The 23039-nt window shown below is 42.4% G+C and overlaps 1 protein-coding gene across 1 annotated transcript in view; it reads right to left on the reverse strand.

Annotated features, from left to right (window-relative positions):
• The window catches only part of LOC149242106 (putative aldo-keto reductase 1), a 430501-nt gene that overhangs the window by 284871 nt on the left and 122591 nt on the right, over nt 1–23039 (reverse strand). The window contains exons 2-3 of the mRNA XM_089374178.1: nt 22341–22508; nt 3784–3984 (exon numbers count right to left, since the gene is read on the reverse strand). Coding sequence (XP_089230304.1) covers nt 3784–3984; nt 22341–22508 — 369 coding nt within the window. The remainder of the gene's footprint in view (nt 1–3783; nt 3985–22340; nt 22509–23039) is intronic.

Here is a 23039-nt window from a genome sequence, read left to right on the forward strand (position 1 = left end):
ATCATGTTTCTCATCCTTATCATTTCTCTTCAAAGGACACTGGGATGCAAAGTGGCCCATCTCGCCACATCTGAAACATTTCACCTTCGAAATGTCCTTCTTCCGCTTATGCTTCTACTGTCCCTTTGATGCTAGAGCTGCGTTCTCCTCCTCCTCCTTGGTCTTCATGCCACTCCCACTACTACCATTGAGGTTGACCATAACTAGATCCCTCCTTAATTCTTCATGTTGAAGGGTTTCCCATATCTCCTCCCATGAAGGTAGTCTTTCCCTGCCCAATATACTTTGGATGAAGACTTGCAAGTCGCCATTCATCCGAGACTCCATTCAGGGTCGTCCTTACCATCGCGGTAGACTGACGTGTAGACCCCACTGCAGCAAGCTGGTCTCTGGTGTCCTGAAGACGTTGAAGATACGAGTTAACGCCTTCTCCCTTCTGCATCAATGTCCACTACAACTTTTGTTCTAAGTACATCTTTCGTTGTTCGGAAGAACCTTCATATAGTGAAGACAAAGCTTCCCACATTTCTCGGGTTGTATCTTTGCCTTGTAAATGTGAGACCACATGATCTCGAACTCCATCGAGTATGAACCTCTTTGCCTTTCCCTACTCATCCTTGTACTTCTTCTTCTTATAACTATCTGCAGGAACAACCACAACACTCTTAACTTAAGCTTCGAGATCGTACTCCTCCAGAACAGCTAAGATTATGGTCTTCCATATGACATAGTTGAAGCTCCTTCCAACCTGTCCTGATCTTTGAGCCCATGTGATGCCATCTCACCCAAACTATCGAATTGATTCCTGTAGTCATTGCACAACACTGGTCTGTTGCCTAGCAAGTGAAAAAAAATCGAACTTTTGGTGAGAAAAGTCCGCTGAGGAGAAAATTCCCCTTCTATGTGTCTTCGCTCTTTTCTGACGGATTTTTGCCCCGCCAGAAACTGCGCCCTTCAAGCATTGCACTAAGGCTCTGCATCACTCCCTCTACCTCCGCAAACTCACAAACCGAAAATCGTACCTCTCTGTTGACTCTATCAAAGAGAGGTTTCCTCGGAATCTCTACTTCCTAGCAAGGACTACACAATCCCTTCAAGGGGATTCGAATTTCTACCAAATGCAGCTATTGGCCTCTTTGTTCAGCGTTGGATCTGCTCTTCCTATTTCAAAATCAATCCTTTGATACCATGTGAAAATTCCTATCCTCAAGGAACCCCTACTACAGCAAAACCGAATTTACTTCTCCTACTTGATTTTAATATACATTATCAAGTTATTTTCTGAAAAATACTGAAGTAAATTACTTCTACAGCCTACACCAATTTAATTTGATTACATGAAACAAGAAACTGAGCAAAGAACAAGATACATAGGACACCGTTATTTTTGGACAAAATAGTCCACGGGAAAACCCAGTGCGAGAAAACCAGTGCAGCAGCTTTGAGGGTTTTATATTATTAAGCAGTAGTTCTGAATACAATGTTGGTTGCCCTCCCGGCAATCCAATGACAAAGAAAAAATATAATGGCAGAAAACTGAGTGAGATTACCTCACTTCACCTCGCAGATTTTGGCTTGATCTAGCAACAAAACTGGTTAACCCCGGCTATCTCTGCGTTGGCCCTGCATCAGCCCTGCACTGTCTCTTCTGCCTCCTAGAATTTCTGCGTCAACCTCTCCCAGCTGTTCCGACAATTTCCGACTTTCTGCGTGAGGAAAGCCTCAGTTCTGCGCTGGCCCTTTTGGCTCTGCGTCAAGACTGCATGGGCCCAGACTGGCCCAGCGTCAGTCCTTCTAGATGCTGCGCTAGCCCTTCTAGCTCTGCGTCAAAACTGTGTGGGCCCAGACTAGCCCAACATCAGTCCTTCTAGATGTTGCGTTGCCTCCACTAGTGGCTCTCTACCTCTTTGCCCAGTATTCCCGAACAATCCCTGTCCCTCTGCTGCAGAATGATCACCTAGTTTGAATTTCTCAGTTTCGTAGCCCCAGAAATCAAACTCTAGATCAATTTGCTCTCTCCGTGTGTGTCTTTCTAAATGAACCCCAAGCCTCCTTCTTATACTTTTCTCGTTGAGACTTCAACGACCGAGATTAAGTCCCTAATCAACGGCTAAGATTAAAAATTGACTTGATCCGCCTTCTAGATCATTCTCACCCATATTTTTATTAATACCCATTAATACTTTAATTTTCCTAAGTTTAGACTTAAGAACGCCATTAAAAACATTAATTATTTTAATAAAATACAATCCGGGTGGGATTTCACCAAACGGTTTCTGGGTTCTTTAGAACACATGTGCCTTAGCCTCTCCACCAATTTTCATGGCTAGAGCACATTCGATGCTACCAAAAAACAACAAGGAAGCGATACCACGCAACCAAAATCAGTGTCTCCCTTGTAGTGCCACCCCTAAAGCTAGTAGCCAATAAAGGAGATCCCATGGGACTAAGATACCAATTTAACCATCAAATTGGACAGAGAAGACAATACCACAAACCACGCCCACCCTTTCCGCCGAATCCCCCCACTAATCTATGCCCAAAAGTGTCCATGATAAGTAAACAAAAATACCAAACTACACAATGAAAAGCCATACCTTCAAGGTTGGAAGGCCCACGTTCAAACATACGATCATAACAGATGGGCGAGGGACCATATGGTTGGCTCAGGTGGCAGAGATAGTGGCACATCGAGCTATCTAGTGGCTGCAAGGGGCTGTTGGCTGCCCGCTAAGGACCATCTAGGAGAAAAATCCCCCCCCCCCCTATGGATATCACCCACAAGTGGTCGGTAGCAGTTCCCTAGGCACCCATGCATGAGGATTCTAGTACAAGACTCTAAGTTAAGGGGCGTATATCTCTAAGACGATGCAACCTTGCATGCCTTAGATCATCCCCAAAGTAGACAGACTTACTTGCCTCATTTATTCACGCAAATAAGGCACACTAGGGTTAGGGGTTTTATACCTTAAATAGAGACACAGTTGTGCATGCATCTAGATTGATTGTACCTGCTATTCTTTCTAGTCTATAAGGGAGAAGCAAGGAGCAATACTTTTTGGTTCAAGAGTTTGAGTTTTGAACTGTAGCATTTAGTTTTCCATTTTCACACTTAATAGAAAATCAATGAGAATGTTTTGAGTGTTCAGATTTGCATGTTAATATTTAACTACCAGCAGAGTGTGTTTGTAGGTTAAAGTAATCTATAGCAAAAATTTTGATTGGTGTTTTCAATTACTGCTATATAGGATTTTAGGTTAGATACTAGAATGCAAATCCACTCACCATGGTCTGGTTTTTGACACTTGTGCGACCATGCGATGGCAATGAACATTTCCTTTGTTATGGTTTTTGTCATTTTGAGTATTTTTGTAGAGTGAGCAAAACGAATGTAGATTTTGGGTCATCTATTGAGGCAAAATAATTTTTTAAGCTTCATTTCCCAATATTGCTTGGAAAAATCTCTTAGAACTGCAATTTTAGAAATTTGCAGGTCCCTGTAGCATGTTCCATTCTCATTGATGAAGAGATGCTATGATACAAGTGATGTACTGTTCAAAATACACTGGAATGTTCCCTCATTCAAGAATGTAGTAAATTCCAATTTAGTTGAAGAGAGCCCAGATATTGGCATCTGCTTGTTATGGAGAAATCTGCAAGATGTTTACTCCAAGAATGACAACAGTAAACTAGAATTTTTATAAACTGCAACTCCCATTGAATATAAGCCAAGAAAATTTTGAGAATGCTTAGAAGCCTAAGCATGTGACTAAGAAATCTTACAGTTTCTTCTATTGGAACTGTAGTATCCACACGGTGCTGGTAGTAAAGATCAATATATTCCACATCAAGACGCTTCAGGCTGTCTTCACAAGCTTTACGTACATATTCTGCTGAGCCTTTGACATGAAAAACACCTTCTATCAGGACATTGGCAAACTTAGTGGCAAGTTGAACTTTCTCACGGGGCAAACCTTTCAAGGCCTGTTGACAAAAGAATGGCAAATATCAACATTCAGCAAACAGGGATTCTTTCTTTCTCTTGCTTTTTGTTTATTGTATTTCCATTTTCAATCCCACTGACCTACCTTTTTGGTAATTCATTGAATGTTAATAAAGTTATCTGATCTTATATTCATTTACTCTCTCCCGCATTTCCGTCACTTCCCTACAATGATCTCAGCTACCCTACTTTAACAACCCTTCCTCTACCCAGTTTCATCCTTTAGAAATTTTCACCTCCCTTTACTCATAATTTCCCTATAGAAATTGGACATGTAGAAATTAATTAACTCTTACAAAAGCAATATGGAAATGCAAATTGACATTGACATATGGAGAAAGTCTCTGTCTATTAAAATTAGACTAGAAAACATTTTTTGTGGCATTGAACAGTTACAATAGAATCAGTTATAACACCATGGTCCAGTAGTCTTCTTAGTTTAGGGAATTCTATTCTATTAGACTGTATATATCTAATATCTATTACTGCATAATTTGGAAGTTACATAAGTGAAGGCTAGCGTGTTGTTCTAAACAGGGATAGGCTTGTGAGCTTTTGGTTGCTCTAAAGGTGTTCTCACCTAGCTGGCGGAGAGATTCATGGTCCCCTGTCCCCTATGTTGTATTTTGGTTGGCTTACATCTAGAGAGCTTAGTAAGTGTATGCTTAATGTTAAGAAAGAACACTTCTTGATGTGGCAATTGGCACACATGTGGTGGTTTGACATTTTCTACTAGGGCTATGTGTTGAGGAGGACAGGCATTTAGAACATGTGGAGTAAGCACCTTGGAGGAGGGATTATGCACAAGGAGGTTGGGCATGGCGCCCTAGGAGCATTGAGCCACCTTGTACATATGTTGGGGAGGAATGCTCGAGTTGGAGAACTATAATTGAACAACACACAATTCTGCTTAGAAGAGTGCTTGACATGTGGACACTTAGATGACACACCACCCTGGGCATTGTACAAAGTTACAAACCTTCTTGTGCCATGGCATTCATGCCTACTGTAGCACTCCATTTGGGACTTTGTTGTCAACTTAGATTAAGGTTTACTTGTGGACTTGGTACACATATTATCATTGGCTTCCCTCACCTAATCATATATAAAGGGAGGAGAGTGTCTTTGTTATAAGTTGTATTGTACCTTAGAGATGTGATAGTTGGTATGATGTGCTATTGGAGGATCCTAAAAGAACAATTTACACTTGGAACAAGAATAGTGCTTCTAAGAGGCATGCACAAGGGTTCCTTGGCTTATGTAATGCAAGTGAAGAGTAAAGCTTGTGATATGCACGGTTGGTGTGATGCTACTTGTTGTTGAGCTCTTTGAGAAGCTAGTATATGTAGGTGCAATGTTTTGCTAGGCATTGCTTTTATTGGTTAGGGCTAGGAGTAATTGTGGATGCCCTAGCTAGGGTTTGGGAAGCTTTGGAGGAGTCCTTGCTCAGGATAAGGTGAAAGTATGGATGTACTAGCATTGGCAACGCTGAGGTGTTGTACTTTATCTTCATATTGTGATATGATTTGTACAATTGCTATCCAAAATTCTCTTATTACAAATCTTATTTTCATGTGTTTTGAGCAAGTTTCCTGGTTGTTTTTGTTAAATTTGGCAACTAGCGCAAAATTCCACCTTGTACAACTCATATGATGCAGCAGATATTTTTATTGGATTCCTCTCTCCGGGAGGTGTAGGATTGATTTAAAGATCATCTCATTCTGACATGTACAAATGGAATTATGAATTTATTTTGTTTATGAACAAATTGGCAAGGTCAACCAGCAAACTAATGTAGGCTCAGAAGCCCAACAGTCATGTCTATTCATCCTCAACGTTACATATAAATAGAAGGAGCCTCTTCCTCATTTGTTCACTCATCTTCACACATCTCTCTCTCCTCATCTGATTGGGTACGGATTTCTGGGCAGCTTCTCTCTCCACACGTGCGAAGGAAAAGACAGCAATTTTCTGTTTTGGATGTTGACCAGCATTGACCGAATTTCAGGAACGGTTTCACCAGCATTGACCAGCCAACATTGACTTGTTTGACTGCGTTTTTGTTAGGGAAAATTCTGTTTGGGCAGGCCGCATTTATGGGCACAGAAATCGAGGCAATTTGTACTGTTTGACCAGCGTTGACTGCAGAAGGGTTTGATGCAGTGTTGACCAAGTTTGACTGAGTTTTTCGGAATTGTTTTGGGCTGATTCGGATGACTGTTGAAGGCCAAGTTGACTGGGTTTGACCGATCTGTTTTGGGAGCTCAAATTCTGCCCTGTTGAACAGCGTTGACATTCTGGTTAAGGCTTTCTGTGGATGATGTTTGACTGGACAGGTTTCACTTTGATTGGGCAAGTGAATATTTCATATTGTACTCTTTCTCTCTGCTGAACTTTTGAAGAATAATAAGAAGAATTGATCAAAGGGTTTCCCCACATTGGGGCTTGTCCCTAGCTGGCACCATATATTGTGTCCTCTTGTCTTGGCTTGTCTTCTACTATTTTATTTATGTTCTATCTGCATTTACTGTCATGTTAATGTGATTGTTAATCTGGAAATTGATATTGGGCTAACAAGAAAATAGAAATAAATTGTTGTTAAGCATAGAAAATACTATTGTTATATAAAATTAACATGGTATCAGAGCTGAGGTGAAGACAAAGCCCAAGCAAGAGTGAAAAGAGCAATCACTGAGATTTGTTGGACAAAGAGAAGATTCAATGGCCTCCACATCCTACTTCAAATCTAATGACAAGCTTCATGATAAGTTCGATTATCATGCATGGAAGATGTCCCTTGATTTGACTTTAGAAGAGCAATATGTTATGGACTATGTGCAGGGAAAGATTTCTGAACCTACTTCCCAACTGCTTCTAAGACAAAGTACAAGAAGGGTGAAGTCAAAGCAAAGAAGATCATCAGAAATTCTATTCATAAGCATTTAGTTGCTTACGTATTTGATTTGAACACATCAAAGGAGATATATGACAGGTTGGTTGGCATGTTCAAAGCTAGCAATGCAAACCAAGTTCTCTTTCTCAAAAACAAGTTGAAGGATATAAAGAAGGGAAGAGGTGAAGACATTCAATCCTACTTCATGAGGATTACTGAGATCAAAAATGATCTTCTTTCGATTGGAGAAGTTATTGCTGATAAGGAGCTTACTCTCATTGCCCTTGGAGGACTCCCTCATGAATGACACATGTTCAACAATACTATTCATAACAACGACGGGATTCCAGGTTTTGAAGAATTGTTGATCAGATGTTCTCGAGAAGAAACAAGGATGATGGAACTAGCTATGCCTTCAAATAGGAATGATCCTACTGCATTCTTCGCTCATGCTAAAAAGAAGAACAATGCAGGTTCTAAGAAGCAATGTCAAGGAAGACCAGGTTTCAAGAATGGAAGGGAAGATGCTTCATTTGCAACAAGTTTGGCCACTATGCTAGGGAGTGTCCTAATAGAAGGGATACACCTCATGATGATGACAACAACAACAACAACAACAATCTCAGGGGCACCAACAATCAAAGGAATGGCAGATTCAACAACAGAGGAAAAAGGAATGCTCCCGCTAATCAACAAGGAAATGGTCGCCCTCCCAAGAGATCAAGAAACTCCAAGTATGATGAATCTAATGTTGTTGATAACAAGCAAAAAGAATTTTATCTTCTATCGGCCCTCTCTACTGCCTCTCCTCCGAACACCTTGGGAAATTGGTTGATTGATAGTGGTGCCTCAAGGCACTTCACTGGGTATAAGGAAGCTCTTTCAAATTTGATAGAAAAGGATACAAATTTGGAAATCATTCTTGGGGACAATGCCACCTATCCCATGAAGGGAGTTGGGAATGTTACTCTTCAATTGAATCAAGGTAACACCATTCATTTACAAGTAGTATTATATGTACCCAATCTAAAGAAGAACCTGGTATCTATCTCGGCAATGGAGGACAAAGGATTCAAGGTGGCATTCATTGATGGAAAGGTACGTGTGTGGAATAAAAATTTTAAAGATGCATTTACATTTGGATTCAGGGTTGATAGCCCATATCAAGTTGGAGGAAGTCCACTAGGAGCTATGTCTTGCGACACATCACTTCAATCCGAATTATGGCACCGAAGGTTTGCCCATCTACATTATAAAGCTCTACCCAATGTGACGAAGATGGTGATAGGTATGCCCGAATTTAAAGTAGAACATGAAGGTGTTTGTCAGGGGTGTGCCAAAGGAAAGCATACAAGGGGACCATTCCCCTCCAGTGATAGCAAGACTACTGACATATTGCAATTTGTTCATTTTGATCTATCTAGTATGATGCCCGTGAACTCTTTGGGAGGATATTTATATTATGCTATCTTTATGGATGAGTTCTCTCGCAAGAATTGGATTTATTTCTTGAAGAAGAAGGACAAAGTATTCTCATCGTTCCGTTCTTTCAAAGCTTTGGTCGAAAATCAAACAGAGAAGAAGATCAAAATGTTGAGGACCAATAATGGAACCGAATATGAATCAAATGAGTTCAATAATTATTGTAGAGAAGTTGGCATTAAGAGGGAGACTACTACCGCATTTACTCCTGAGCAAAATGGTATTGCTGAAAGGAAGAACCGTTCTATTGTAGAAGCCACTCGTGCCATGCTTCATGATCAAAGCCTTCCGAAGTTCTTATGGGCCGAAGCTGCAAACACTGTCGTGTATGTTCAAAATAGATGCCCTCATCAAGCGTTGGACTCCAAAACACCCGAAGAAGTTTTCACTGGTAAGAAACCTAATGTTTTTCACTTTAGAATTTTTGGTAGCCACATATATTTTCATGTGCCAAAATAAAAGAGAAGCAAATTGGATGTTTCTGGGAAGAAAGGAACATTTGTGGGCTACAGTGAAACTTCTAAGGCATATAGAATCTATGTGCCTGGTCAAAGAGAAGTGGAGATAAGTCATGATGTCACCTTTAATGAAGATGCTACCCTTGGAAAGATTAGTAACCTTCCTATTCCAAGGAAAGACAAAGAAGCAGATTCAAGAAAGCAGGGAGAACCGTAGGACGAGTTGATGCCCAATGCTGAAGGACCAATGGATCCCATTGATCCACCCCCTCGTGAGCCCTCCTCCTCAAAAAGGAGACCCTCATGGCTTAGGGAAACTCTCGAAGATGCCGAGAGACATGTTGCACCAAGGGGGGCATTTTGTGAAAGTAAGAAGCCAAATAGGTACCAAGGGTACTTAACTACCATGAACACCATTGTTCAATCTGAGCCTTGCACATTCGAAGAAGTTGTGAAGCACCAAGTTTGGAAGGATGCTATGAACGAAGAGTATGAGTCGATTATGAAGAATGATGTCTGGGATGTGGTCCCTAGACCCAAGGACAAATCTGTTGTCACCTCGAAATGGCTCTATAAGATCAAGCATGGAGCTGATGGAAGTGCTGAAAAGTTCAAGGCTAGATTTGTTGCTCGAGGCTTCTCTCAAAAGAAAGGTGTGGACTACGATGAGATATTTGCACCTGTTGCCCGATATACCACCATTTGTTCGATTATAGCCCTTGTTGCCTCGCAAGGATGGAATCTACATCAGATGGATGTCAAGACCGCCTTCTTACATGGTTCAATTAAGGAGGAAGTCTATGTAGAACAACCTGAGGAGTTCAAAGTTCAAGATCGTCAGACACATGTATGCAGGCTGAAGAAATCCCTCTATGGGTTGAAGTAAGCTCCCCGAGCTTGGTATGAGAGGGTCGACAACTATCTGATGAAGCTAGGATTTACGAGAAGTGAAGTTGATCTGAACCTTTATTTTAAGATTTAGAATGATAGACCTCTCATCTTGGTACTTTACGTGGACGATCTCTTTCTGACTGGTGCAGACCCTCTTACTCATCAATGTAAGAGGGAGTTGGCTTCTGAATTCGAGATGAAGGACCTAGGATTGATACATTACTTCCTAGGGTTGGAGGTCTGGAAAAAGCCAGGTGAGATTTTCCTTTCTCAAGGAAAATACATCGTGAAGCTACTTGAAAGATTTGGGATGGTGGACTACAAGTCTGTGACTACTCTAATGGAACTTAACTTTAAGAAGTTATGCGGAAGTGTGGCTGGGCCCGATTTGGGAAATCCTTCTAAGTATCGTCAACTCGTGGGGGCCTTGAGTTCTTGGTGAACTTTCGTCCGAACATGTGTTTTGCAACGAACACATTGAGTCAGTTTATGGTCAAGTCTCATCACACGCACTGGATTGCTGCCAAGAGTCTCTTGAGATATCTCCAAGGCACAATCACCTATGGACTGAGATACATTGTCGGAAATGTAAGGCTCCATGGTTATTCTGATGCTGACTAGGTTGGTAGTGTGGTGGATCGTAAAAGCACATCTAGATGTTGCTTCTCTCTAGGTTCTGCTTCGATATCCTAGATGAGCAGGAAGCAAAAGTCGGTTGCTTTGAGCACCGCTGAGGCTGAATACATTGCTGCTAGTATGGCCTCCTGTGAAGTTGTTTGGTTGAGGAAGCTCTTTAGTGAGCTGTTTGGACATGTGCTAGATACCACCGTGATCTATTGTGACAACCAAAGTGGGATTCGTCTTTCTGAGAATCTCGTGTTTCATGACCGCTCCAAGCATATTGATATCAGGTACCACTTTATCCAGGATATGGTACAACGGGGAGCAATAAAGCTTCGTCATATTGGGACTGATGATCAAGTTGCAGATATTCTTATGAAGCCCTTGGGGAAGGTCAAATTCTTAACCTTTCGTGAACGACTTGGAGTCGTGGAGAGACCCTCTTATGAGGGTCCCGTATGAGATGGATGTTGAGCTCTGGGAGCTCCGGGGGGCTTGGGGTACTTCTTCGAGTGATGAGCGACCATAGGGCAAGTGGTTCACCTTCCCCTAGTGGTGGGCGATATACAAGGTGGTTCAACTTCCCCTGTGATACCCCATGTTGAGATATGCATAGGATGAGTGGTTCACCTTCTCCTGCTGGTACATCCTACCCATGAAGTTTGGGACTCATGGGAAGTACCTCTCATCTGGCCAATGAGTAGGGAAATGAGGATAGGGACCATAGTACTACCGATGGACGCATCGTGTACTACCGTACTCCCTATACTAGGATGTCTATTGGTCTGGGATCAATGGAGACTGACTTCGGGTCAGTGGAGAGTAGTATGATACACTCCCGATTATTGGAGACTAACTTCGAGTTAGTGGAGAATGGTACGACACATTCTCAATTATTTCTTCTTCATTATTTCTTCATGATTCAGCAGAGCAGGTATGGTACTGATCGTCAAATGGTTTGGCAGGTGGAGTTCTTCCTAGTAGAGAGGGAGTGTTAAATTTGGCAAGTAGGGCCAAACTCCACCTTGGACATCTCATATGATGCAGCTGATATTTTTATTGGATTCCTCTCTCTGAGAGGTGTAGGATTGATCTAAAGATCATCTCATTCTGACATTTACAAACGGAATTATGAATTTATTTTGTTTATCATTAAATTATCAAGGTCAGCCAGCAAACTAATGTAGGCTTAGAAACCCAACAGTCACATCTTTTCATCCTCAACGTTGCATATAAATCAAAGGAGCCTCTTCCTTAGTTGCTCACTCATCTTCACACATCTCTCTCTCCTCATCGGATTGGGTATGTATTTCTGGGCAACTTCTCTCTCCACACATGCGAAGGAAAGGATGCAATTTTCTGTTTTGGACGTTGACCATTGTTGACCAAATTTCAAGATGAGTTTGACCAGAGTTGACTTGTTTGACTGCATTTATGGGCACAGAAATCGAGGTAATACGTATTGTTTGACCAACGTTGACTACAGAAGGGTTTGACTGTAGCGTTGATCTTCGTTGACCAAGTTCGACTGAGTTTTTTGGAACTATTTTGGGCTGATTCGAATGACTATTGGAGGCCAAGTTGACTGGGTTTGACCAAGCTATTTTGGAGGTCAAATTTTGCCCTGTTGACCAGCATTGACTTTCTAGTTAGGGCTTTCTGTGGTTGCTATTTGATTGGACGGATTTCACTTTGACTGGGCAAGTGAATATTACATATTGTACTATTTCTCTCTGTTGAACTTTTGAAGAATAACAGGAAGAATTGATCAAAGGGTTTCCCCACATTGGGGTTTGTCCCTAGTCGGCGCCATATCTTGTGTCCTCTTGTCTTGGCTTGCCTTCTACTGTTTTATTTATGTTCTATCTGGATTTATTGTCATGTTAATGTGATTGCTAATCTGGAAATTGATATTGGCCTAATAAGAAAATTGAAGTAAATTGCTCTTAAGCATAGAACATACCATTGTTATCTAAAATTAATAGTTTTGCTACACTGGTTTATTGGGACAACAATGCTGAAATGTTGAGTGATTTGCCATGTCTTGAATGAAACTTCAGATCTGAAATGTGCTTTTATATTTCTACTATTAATGAATCTAATTTTAAGATATGCATGCTGGACTTGATCATGTTCTAAGGGCTGTTGAACTGATATAGTGTTGAAGTATTTTGCAATTTTCATCTACTTGAACTTGACTAGACTAGTGGTGGAAAGAATTGAGATATTTGCAAGTGTCTTTTTTGTTGATTTGGGGTAGCATCAGATGTGCTCTAGCCACAAAATTTGGTGGAGAGGTTGGGGCACATGAGATCTCCAATACCTAGAAAGGGATTGGGCAAATTCTAAACAGATTAGGAGATATTAAAATAATTAATATTTTTAATGGAGTCCCTAAGTCTAAACTTAGGGAAAATAAAATATTAATGTGTATTAATATGAATCTGTGTTAGAAAGGTCCAAAAGACATGGATCAAGCCAGATCTAATTTTAGCCGTTGATTAGGGACTTAATCTGAGCCATTGAGATGTCAACAGGAAAAGTATAAGAAGAGGCTTGAGGGTCACTTGGAAAAGTACACTAGAGTAGTCAGTGATTCTATTCTCCAGAGCGAGGTTTGCTAAGAGAGATAGAATCAGTGAGTGGGAGAGCAGCTGAAGAGCATTGAGTACAGAGAAACAGAGAAGGCAGAGATTGTGTCGGGAGAGCAGCGCAGCAGCCAAGGAGAGTGACGCAAAGCCCGCAAGGCCACGCAGAGGCAACCAAGTGTTGCGCAAAGCACCAAAGAGGCCAGCGTGTCTGATGCAGAGGCCCAGAAAGCTAAAGCAGGGCCTCCTGAGGCTGGCACATGCCAAGAGAGGCTGACGCAGGGCCAATGTGAGACAGGGAGGGGCTGAAGCAGTCCAGATTGGGAAGACGCTGGGGTTGCAGAGCAATTTTGTGCTGAGGAGCTGCCGGAAGGATTTTTCGGTGTTTCAGCCAAGAGATTTCTCTCAAACTGTGAGGTATAGCTGCTAAGGAAATTCTTTGTTGGGTAGGCCAGTTTCGACACCCAGATTGGACTCTGATATTGCTTAATAAGAAAACCCTCAGATAGCTGCACTAGTTTTCCCGCATTGGGTTTTTGCAGGGACATTGGTCCAAAAATTATGATGTCATGTGGCGTGTTTGTTCTTGTTTCTTTTAGTTGTTGACCTGTAATATGTTGAACATGAACTGGTGTTTATTTTCGGTATTTACTTTGTAAATAACTTGTTAAAGAAAAATAACAAATAGGTAGGAATAAATCAGAAAAAGTGCATGAAGGGTTTCTAACTAAGGAAAATTAGAAACTTCAACATGGTATCAGAGCATGATTGCAGATCACAGGAGGACTACAAGACATCATCCAAGTGAAGCAATAGCAGCAAAAAATCGTTGTCCTGAGGTGACAGAAGTTGTTTCTAGCAGCACAGAAGCCAAGAAGTGTGATGCAGAGCTAGCCAAAGCCACGCAGAAGAAGTCGGGAGTTGCGCAGAGCCTCAAAGAGGCCAGCGCTGTTGACCCAGAGGGCTAGAGGGTTGACGCAGAGCTAGCGTGAGGCAGAGAGGAGCTGACGCAGTTCACAGAGAGGCAATTGCTGGAGTCTAGAAGGCTGTAGAAATATTGCAAAGTGGAGCTGGTGAGGTACTGTAGTCAGAACAATACCTGACAGAGCAAGGCCAGAGGAGTTGCTACTGAGGGTTTCTAGCCGAGGAACCTGGATCAGTAGTGCAGTTGCACAAGACAGTCAGAGTAGGGGGCATCTCGACAAGCGGTAGAAGGATTTCCAAGAGGGAAATCAAGACTCAGAGGGAGTCCAAAAGATAACTTCCAAACGGGAAGTAGAGACTCAGAGGAGTTGAACAGAGAACTGCCAAGAGGGAAGTAGAGGAGCCTCATGGCACTACATGGGGTAAGAGACCAGGATAGACTGGACAGAGCATCGAACTTCGCAGTCTGGAAGACCAAAATATTATCAGTGCTTGACAGGAATCGTGTCAAGAACTTCACCTTGAAGGTGATAGCTATCCCAGTCGAACCCAATGATAACGACAAGTACGAAGAGGAGATGGTGAGGGCCAAGTGCATTATCCTTGACGGGGTCAAGGATTATGTTGTACCACATATAGCTGAGAAGGAAACGGCAATTGAGATGTGGGAGGCTCTCAAGAACCTATACCAGCATACTTCTGTGCAGAGAAGAATGCTGCTCGAGAACCAAATGAGGTCGTATCAGATGAAGAAGGGTCAATCCGTTGACACCTTCCTCGGAGGACTGAATGAGATCCGAGACTAGTTGACTGCTATAGGAGCAACATCGGATCAGGAGCTTATGGTGAGGACAACCCTGAATGTTGTCTCAGAAGATTGGGAAGTGTTTGTCCAGATTATCTTGGGCAGAGGGACTCTCCTACCTTGGGACGAGATGTGGGCAGCTCTTCGCCGGGAAGAGATCAGATGGCAGTTAAAGACAGGTAGCAGCAACAAAGGGATCAAGGTTCAGCAGGAGGAGGATGTGGCCCAAACATCTGAGGGAAAGCAAGAGAAGCGGAAGAAGAAAGATCTTTCCAAGATCAAGTGCTTCCATTGTGGGGCGATGGGTCATTATGCAACCCAGTGCCTAAGGAAGAAGAGTAAGGAAGAGTCTTTCGAGATTAAGGCAGCGCCAGCACGGGCAGAGACAAAACTTTTGACAGATGATGACTGTGCCATGAGTGCACACGTACCACTTGAGCGGAAGTGGGGAGACATCAAGTTGTAGTCAGGTGGACTACAGGGGATGAGGGGCAGGATCCTTGACGTACCCAACCTCTTGGATTAGACCTTTCTAAGGGAGCCCCGACGAGGAGTAGCAGGATTTGCTGAGTGGGTAGAGACAGATGCAGATGGAGCGGCAAAGAGAGCTACAGTGCAGGAGTCTTGAGACAACGCGAGGCTAGCAGGCTGCAGCAGTGCGAGAGGCACAGGAGTGTTGCACCAGTGCAGGATGGCACAAAGAAGTGTGCAACGATGCAAGATGCAGGGAGTTGTTGCAGCAGCACATAGTTCAGAGAGGGAGCACTTGTCAGCGGCAGAGGAAGCTTCAACATCAGTGGGTGTTTCTAGCCCAACAAGGTCAGTTGGGAGATCAGTTACTTACTTCTCAGTAACTAAGTTGCAGTGCAGTAATGGGCAGCACGATGCAACATGATGAGGAGTTGCAGTGCGAATGCAATGCTGGGAGAAAGGACCAACAGCAGCACGGATGCAGACGAAGCTGTCATACAGATGCAACAGTGGCAGTGGCAGAACCATGGGCTGCGGTACAGGAGGCAGCGATGTAGAGGATGGTGGGCAAGAAGGCCTAGCATCAGCATAGGTACTGATGCCGAATGATCAGAGTAATACTCAGTGAGGAGTATTGCTAGAGCACAGTCCTCGCTAAGAGGGAGTGTTGATTTGGGGTAGCATCGAATGTGCTCTAGCCACGAAATTTGGTGGAGAGGTTGGGGCACATGAGATCTCCAATACCCAGCAAGGGTTTGGGAAAATTCTAAACAGATCATGAGATATTAAAATAATTAATATTTTTAATGGAGTCCCTAAGTCTAAACTTAGAGAAAATAAAATATTAATGTGTATTAATATGAATCTGTGTTAGAATGGTCCAAAAGACATGGATCAAGCCAGATCTAATCTTAGCCATTGATTAGGGACTTAATCTCGGCCGTTGAGATGTCAAAAGGAAAAGTATAAGAAGAGGCTTGAGGGTCATTTGGAGAAATACACCAAAGTGATCAGTCATTCTATTCTCTAGAGTGGGGTTTGCTAAGAGAGATAGAATCAGTGATCGGGAGAGTAGCTGAGGAGCATTGAGTACAGAGAAACAGAGAAGGCAGAGATTGTGCTGGGAGAGCAGCGCAGCAGCCAAGGAGAGTCACGCAGAGCCAGCAAGGGCTCACGCAAGGCGACGCAAAGGCAACCAAGTGTTGTGCAGAGCACCGGTGAGGCCAGCATGTCTGACGCAGAGACTCAGAAAGTTGATGCAGGCCCTCCTGAGGCTGGCGCAGGCCAAGAGAGGCTGACGCAGGGCCAACGTGAGACAGAGGGGCTGACGCAGTCCAGATTGGGCAGACACTGGGGTTGTAGAGCAATTTTGTGCTGAGGAGCTGCCAGAAGGATTTTTCAGGCTTTCAGCCAGGAGATTTCTCTCAAACTGTGAGGTATAGCTGCTAAGGAAATTCTTTGTTGGGTATGCCAGTTTCGGCACCCAGATTGTACTCTAATATTGCTTAATAAGAAAACCCTCAGATAGCTGCACCAGTTTTCCCGCATTGGGTTTTTGGGGACATTGGTCCAAAAATAATGGTGGCACGTGGTGTGTTTGTTCTTGTTTCTTTTAGTTGTTGATCTGTAATATGTTGAACATGAACTAGTGTTTATTTTCGGTATTTACTTTGTAAATAACTTGTTAAAGGAAAATAACAAGTAGGTAGGAATAAATCAGAAAAAATGCATGAAGGGTTTCTAACTAAGGAAAATTAGAAACTTCAACATAGTATCAGAGCATGATTGTAGATCACAGGAGGACTAAAAGATATCATCCGAGTGGAGCAATAGCAGTAGAAAACAGTTGTCCCGATGTGACAGAAGTTGTTTCTAGCAGCACAAAAGCCAAGAAGTGTGACGCAAAGCCAGCCAGATCCACGTAAAAGAAGTCGAGAGTTGCACAAAGCCTCAGAGAGGCCAGCGTTGCTGACGCAAAGGGCCAGAGGGTTGACGTAAGGCTGACGCAGAGCTAGCGTGAGGCAGAGAGGGGTTGACGCAGTTCACAGAAAGGCAGTTGTTGAAGTCTAAAAGGCTGCAGAAATATTGCAGAGTGGAGCTGGTGAGGTACTATAGTCAGAACAATACCTGACAGAGAAGGGCCAGAGGAGTTATTACCGAGGGTTTCTAGCCGAGGAACCTAGATCAGCAATGCAGTTGCACAAGACGATCAAAGCAGGGAGCATCTCAACAAGTGATCAAAGGATTTCCAGGAGGGAAATTAGGACTCAGAGGGAGTCCAGAAGAGAACTTCCAAATGGGAAGTAGAGACTCAGAGGAGTCGAACAGAGAACTGCCAAGAGAGAAGTAGAGGGGCCTCATGGCACTACATGGGGTAAGAGACCAAGATAGACTAGACGAAGCATCGAACTTCACAATCTGGAAGGCCAAAATCTTATCAGTGCTTAACAGGAATCGTGTCAAGAACTTCGCCTTGAAGGTGATAGCTATCCCAGTAGAACCCAATGATAACGACAAGTACGAAGAGGAGATGGAGAGGGCCAAGTGCATTATCCATTATCCTTGACGCAGTCAAGGATCATGTGGTACCACATATAGTCGAGAAGGAAACGGCAATTGAGATGTGGGAGGCTCTCAAAAACCTATACCAGCATACTTTTGTGCAAAGAAGAATGTTGCTCGAGAACTAGATGAGGTCATATCAGATGAAGAAGGGTCAATCGGTTGACACCTTCCTCGGAGGACTGAATGAGATCCGAGACCAATTGATTGCTGTAGGAGCGACACCGGATCAGGAGCTTATGGTGAGGACAACCCTGAATGTTGTCTCAGAAGATTGGGAAGTGTTTGTTCAGAGTATCCTGGGCAGAGGGACTCTCCTACCTTGGGACGAGATGTGGGCAACTATTAGCCAAGAAGAGATTAGACGACAATTAAAGACAGGTAGCAGCAGCAAAGGGATCAAGGTTCAGCAGGAGGAGGATGTGGCCCTAACATCTGAGGGAAAGCAGGAGAAGCGGAAGAAGAAAGATCTCTCCAAGATCAAGTGCTTCCACTGTGGGGAGATGGGTCATTATGCGACCTAGTGCCCAAGGAAGAAGAGTAAGGAAGAGTCTTCCGAGATTAAGGCAGCGCCAGCATGCGCAGAGAAGGAAGTTTTGACAGACGTTGACTGTGCCATGAGTGCACACGTACCACTTGAGTGGAAGTGGGGAGACATAGAGCTGTAGTCAGGTGGACTACAGGCGATGAGGGGCAGGATCCTTGAGGTACCCAACCTCTTGGATTATACCTTGCTATGGGAGCCCCGACGAGGAGTAGCAAGACTGGTCGAGTTGGTAGAGACGGATGCAGATGGAGCGGCAGAGAGAGCTACAGTGTAGGAGTCCCGAGACAACGCGAGGCTAGCAGGCTGCAGCAGTGCAAGAGGCACAAGAGTGTTGCACCAGTGCATGATGGCACAAAGAGTTGTGCAACGATGCAAGATGCAGGGAGTTGTTGCAGCAGCACATAGGTCAGAGAGGGAGCACTTGTCAACGGCAGAGGGAGCTTCAGCATCAGTGGGTGTTTCTAGCCCAACAAGGTCAGTTGGGAGATCAGTTACTTACTTCTCAGTAACTAAGTTGTAGTGCAGCAATGGGCAACACGATGCAACATGATGAGGAGCTGCAGTGCGGATGCAGTGCTGGGAGAAAGGACCAGCAACAGCACGGATGCAGAGGGAGCTGTCGTACAGATGCAGCAGTGGCAGTGGCAGAACCATGGGCCGCAACACAGGAGGCAGCGGTGTGGACGATGGTGGGCAAGAGGGCCTAGCATCAGCATAGGTACTGATGCCGAATTATCAGAGTAATACTCAGTGAGGAGTATTTCTAGAGCACAGTCCTCGCTAAGAGGGAGTGTTGATTTGGGGTAGCATCGGATGTGCTCTAGCCACGAAATTTGATGGAGAGGTTGGGGCACATGAGATCTCCAATACCCAACAAGGGTTTGGGAAAATTCTAAACAGATTAGGAGATATTAAAATAATTAATATTTTTAATGGAGTCCCTAAGTCTAAACTTAGGGAAAATAAAATATTAATGTGTATTAATATGAATCTGTGTTAGAATGGTCCAAAAGATATGGATCAAACCAAATCTAATCTTAGTCGTTGATTAGGGACTTAATCTCGGCCATTGAGATGTCAACAGGAAAAGTATAAGAGGAGGCTTGAAGGTCACTTGGAGAAGTACACCAGAGTGATCAGTCATTCTATTCTCTAGAGTGGGGTTTGCTAAGAGAGATAGAATCAGTGATCGGGAGAGCAGCTGAGGGGCATTGAATACAGAGAAATAGAGAAGGCAGAGATTGTGCCAGAAGAGAAGTGCAACAGCCAAGGAGAGTGATGCAGAGCTAGCAAGGGCTCACGCAGGGCCACGAAAGGCAGCCAAGTGCTGCGCAGAGCACCAGAGAGGCCAGTGTGTCTGATGTAGAGGCCCAGAAAGCTGATGCAGGGCCTCCTGAGGTTGACGCAGGCCAAGAGAGGCTGACACAGCGCCAGCGTGAGATAGAGAGGGGATGACGCAGTCTAGATTGGGCAGACGCTGGGGTTGCAGAGCAATTTTGTATTGAGGAGCTGCCAAAAGGATTTTCCAGGGTTTCAGCGAGGAGATTTCTCTCAAACTGTGAGGTATAGCTGCTAAGGAAATTCTCAGTTGGGTAGGCCAGTTTCGGCACCCAGATTGTACTCTGATATTGCTTAATAAGAAAACCCTCAGATAGCCGCACCGGTTTTCCTACATTGGGTTTTTCCGGGGACGTTGGTCCAAAAATAATGGTGTCATGTGGTGTGTTTGTTCTTGTTTCTTTTAGTTGTCGATATGTAATATGTTGAGCATGCACTGGTGCTTATTTTCAGTATTTACTTTGTAAATAACTTGTTAAAGAAAAATAACAAGTAGGTAGGAATAAATCAGAAAAAGTGCATGAACGGTTTCTAAGGAAAATTAGAAACTTCAACATTTTTTAATATTTCAGTTCAGCCTATGGCTGCAAGTTCTATGCAATAAATCTGTGACCTCATTAAAAGACATGGAATATTTCAGATTGGGCAGATTTTCAAAATTTCTACCAGGCCATGATTGTTGTAAGCATCAATATATATAGTGCATTCATTAATGAATATTTATCTTTCTAACTGATATTAGTAGATTTTCTTAGCAATAACAATCTAGATCTTGTTTCTCTGTAAACTCGAACTTAAACGCATGTCATGTCAATGAAGTCTTGGTTAGATGGTAAATGGAAATGTTCCATATTCCCTTTCTAAGGTTCAGATCCCCCAAAGAAAAATTTATCCCCTCATGGGCCATCCTCCCCATCCAAATGGTCCATTTCATATGGTTAGGGCTAGGTGCAAGTCTTGCAATATTATGGTGAAAATAATCCTCACCTATGGCTTCTCAGTGGAAGAGATCATTCAACAGTATTGCAAACCGGCTATATTCCACTGTAATACTGCAATAGTAGGGCAGGGAACATTTGCCACATAGTAATAATTACAGACATCTTGTTAAAAAAAGTGATTAATATCTTTAGTAGTCAATGACCATTATATCCCACATTCACCTGGATTAGTTCAATGATTTACTAGAGCAGTTTGAAGCACAAGTGGTTTACATATCCACAACTAATTCCAACTAACCAATGAATTTTGGCATGTTTGATTTCTTTATGAACTCAAACTTAAGGTGTGGATTAGCCAACATCAAATAATGTGCCACATTATATAGGTCTTCTCAAGTGACATGGAATTTTATTATTGAGGCAAGATATGGTCCAATAATAGTAAGGACTCAGCAGCATTAGTGTGTATATCTTCACTCTGCCTTGAATTTGTAATCGGCTTGGGTCTTTAACTTTAAGGTGAATGAGGGAGTTACCAGCAACAAGAGTACCTTACCGATTTTTATATTTACTATCAGATCAGGTTCTGCTTCATCCATGAATATTCTATTAGATTGCTCATAATCTCTTTATTACTTAAAATGTAGCTATTTGTATTTCTCACAACCCATGCTTTATGTTTTGGATGGTCGAGAACGCAATCATGCTAGGTTTTTTAATCAGGTAACCCAGGAGCATAAATGTGAACAATAATATTAAAAGAAAACATTCCCTTCTCCAATGTCACCTTTAATATTATTCATGGACAGAAAAGGATTGAATTGGGGATCATTCTGAGAAAAAAGGACTTCAAGAGGAGCAGCTTGGTAGATGATTTTATTTTTCAAGGCATTTTTCCAGAGAGAGTTTCCAAACATACATCTTGGAGATTGATTTGGATTCAGCATTGGCAAAATCAAACCTTTGGGACTTTTCTTCATTTCCACTCATCCCACTTTGTAAGGACGTTCCCAAGGCAATGTTACAACAACAATCTGAGCCAATTGATACCCATCCCTAATCTTACCTAACTTATTGATTGTTCTGAAGGGGAAGGATTTGTAAGCACATTCAGTGCATAGTCTATCAAACTGGACCATAAATGAGCTCCAAATGGTAAATATATATTCCTGCATTTGGACTTGTTCCCTGACAAAATTTTAACAAAAAAGGGCCTCCTGGCAGATATCTTTTTCCTTTAAATTTTCCCTTATCTAATTCCAGAGTTGAATAAGAGATGACAAAATTTAGAGTACAAGCTATACCTATATGATATATGTTATATCTCCAACGAATTTGGATGTATGGACAAGTAGATATAATCTGTTTCCTATATGCATCTGCTTACAAGTTGTTTCTTTTTCTAGACTCGTTTCTTATGAATTATGAATAGGTCAATTTGATAGATATCTACTCTACCCATTACCAATATTTTTCTCTATTCCTTCATTCTTTAATCTTAGATATAATGGTTTATCTCAAACTTCCCCTCTCGTGTTATAATGTATAATGACATCAACAGTGGAATTAGGATAAGCACATCCAAGAAAGTGACATCACATGACGCAAACCAGGCAGCAATTCCTGACTCTGCTTACTGCTTCTAAGACAGGAATATTCCTCATGTATTTGGTTATTTTCATAGTAGCTTTCTACACATACTGGTTGGAATGCAAATTGCAATCAGCAATATCAGAAAGCATTAGCAAACATTGAAATTACTTTAGAAATGGCATTGCTTAATTGATTGCAAAAGAAAATAAAATTCTGAATATACCTTACCAACTAGGACTTCATTTGTGAAAGGTCCATACACATCTGCAGTGTCAAAAAAAGTGATGCCTCTGTTGAAAGCATAATGAATCAAAGAAATACCATCTTCCTCAGCAACAGGGGCACCATAGAATGCTGAAAGTCCCATACATCCTAAGCCAAGTTTGGAAACCTGTTTGCATTGTAAAATGAGCAGCTATATCAGAAAATAAGAACAGTACAATAACAGGTAAATTGCTCCTCTAGGAAATGTTAAAATTTACATCATAGATCAGATATGCACTCAAAGAATGAAACCTACAAGTCCTAAAACTTGGAATGTAATTTATGCCTATCAAAGCCGAGATCTGTATATACTAAAACTTCTTTAACTTGATTTCCAGAGTGCAAACACTGCATTCTATGGAACCTAAACAGATATTTGTGCACTGTGGAAATTATGAACAGTAATGCAAACTCCAACAGCAATCATTCCAGCTCAATATTATTCAAAAAAGAATATTACAGCAGTTAATACACAGGCATCTTATACTTGCTCTCATTAAAAATCATTAAAACACTCCCTCAGAATGCTTACTAATGTGCTTGTTGACCACTACGTGTCAACTTCCCTTAGCAGTACACCCCCTTTTCTTCGCAAAAGGGATAGCGTTTGATCGACATGTCTGTGCCGTTCGACAGTCATCATCGACCTGATCATGTT

The sequence above is a fragment of the Pinus tabuliformis genome, chromosome 8 (genome assembly GCF_031772625.1).
Source record: "Pinus tabuliformis cultivar Carrire ecotype Pingquan chromosome 8, CPIR1, whole genome shotgun sequence".
Classification (NCBI taxonomy): Eukaryota; Viridiplantae; Streptophyta; class Pinopsida; order Pinales; family Pinaceae; genus Pinus; species Pinus tabuliformis.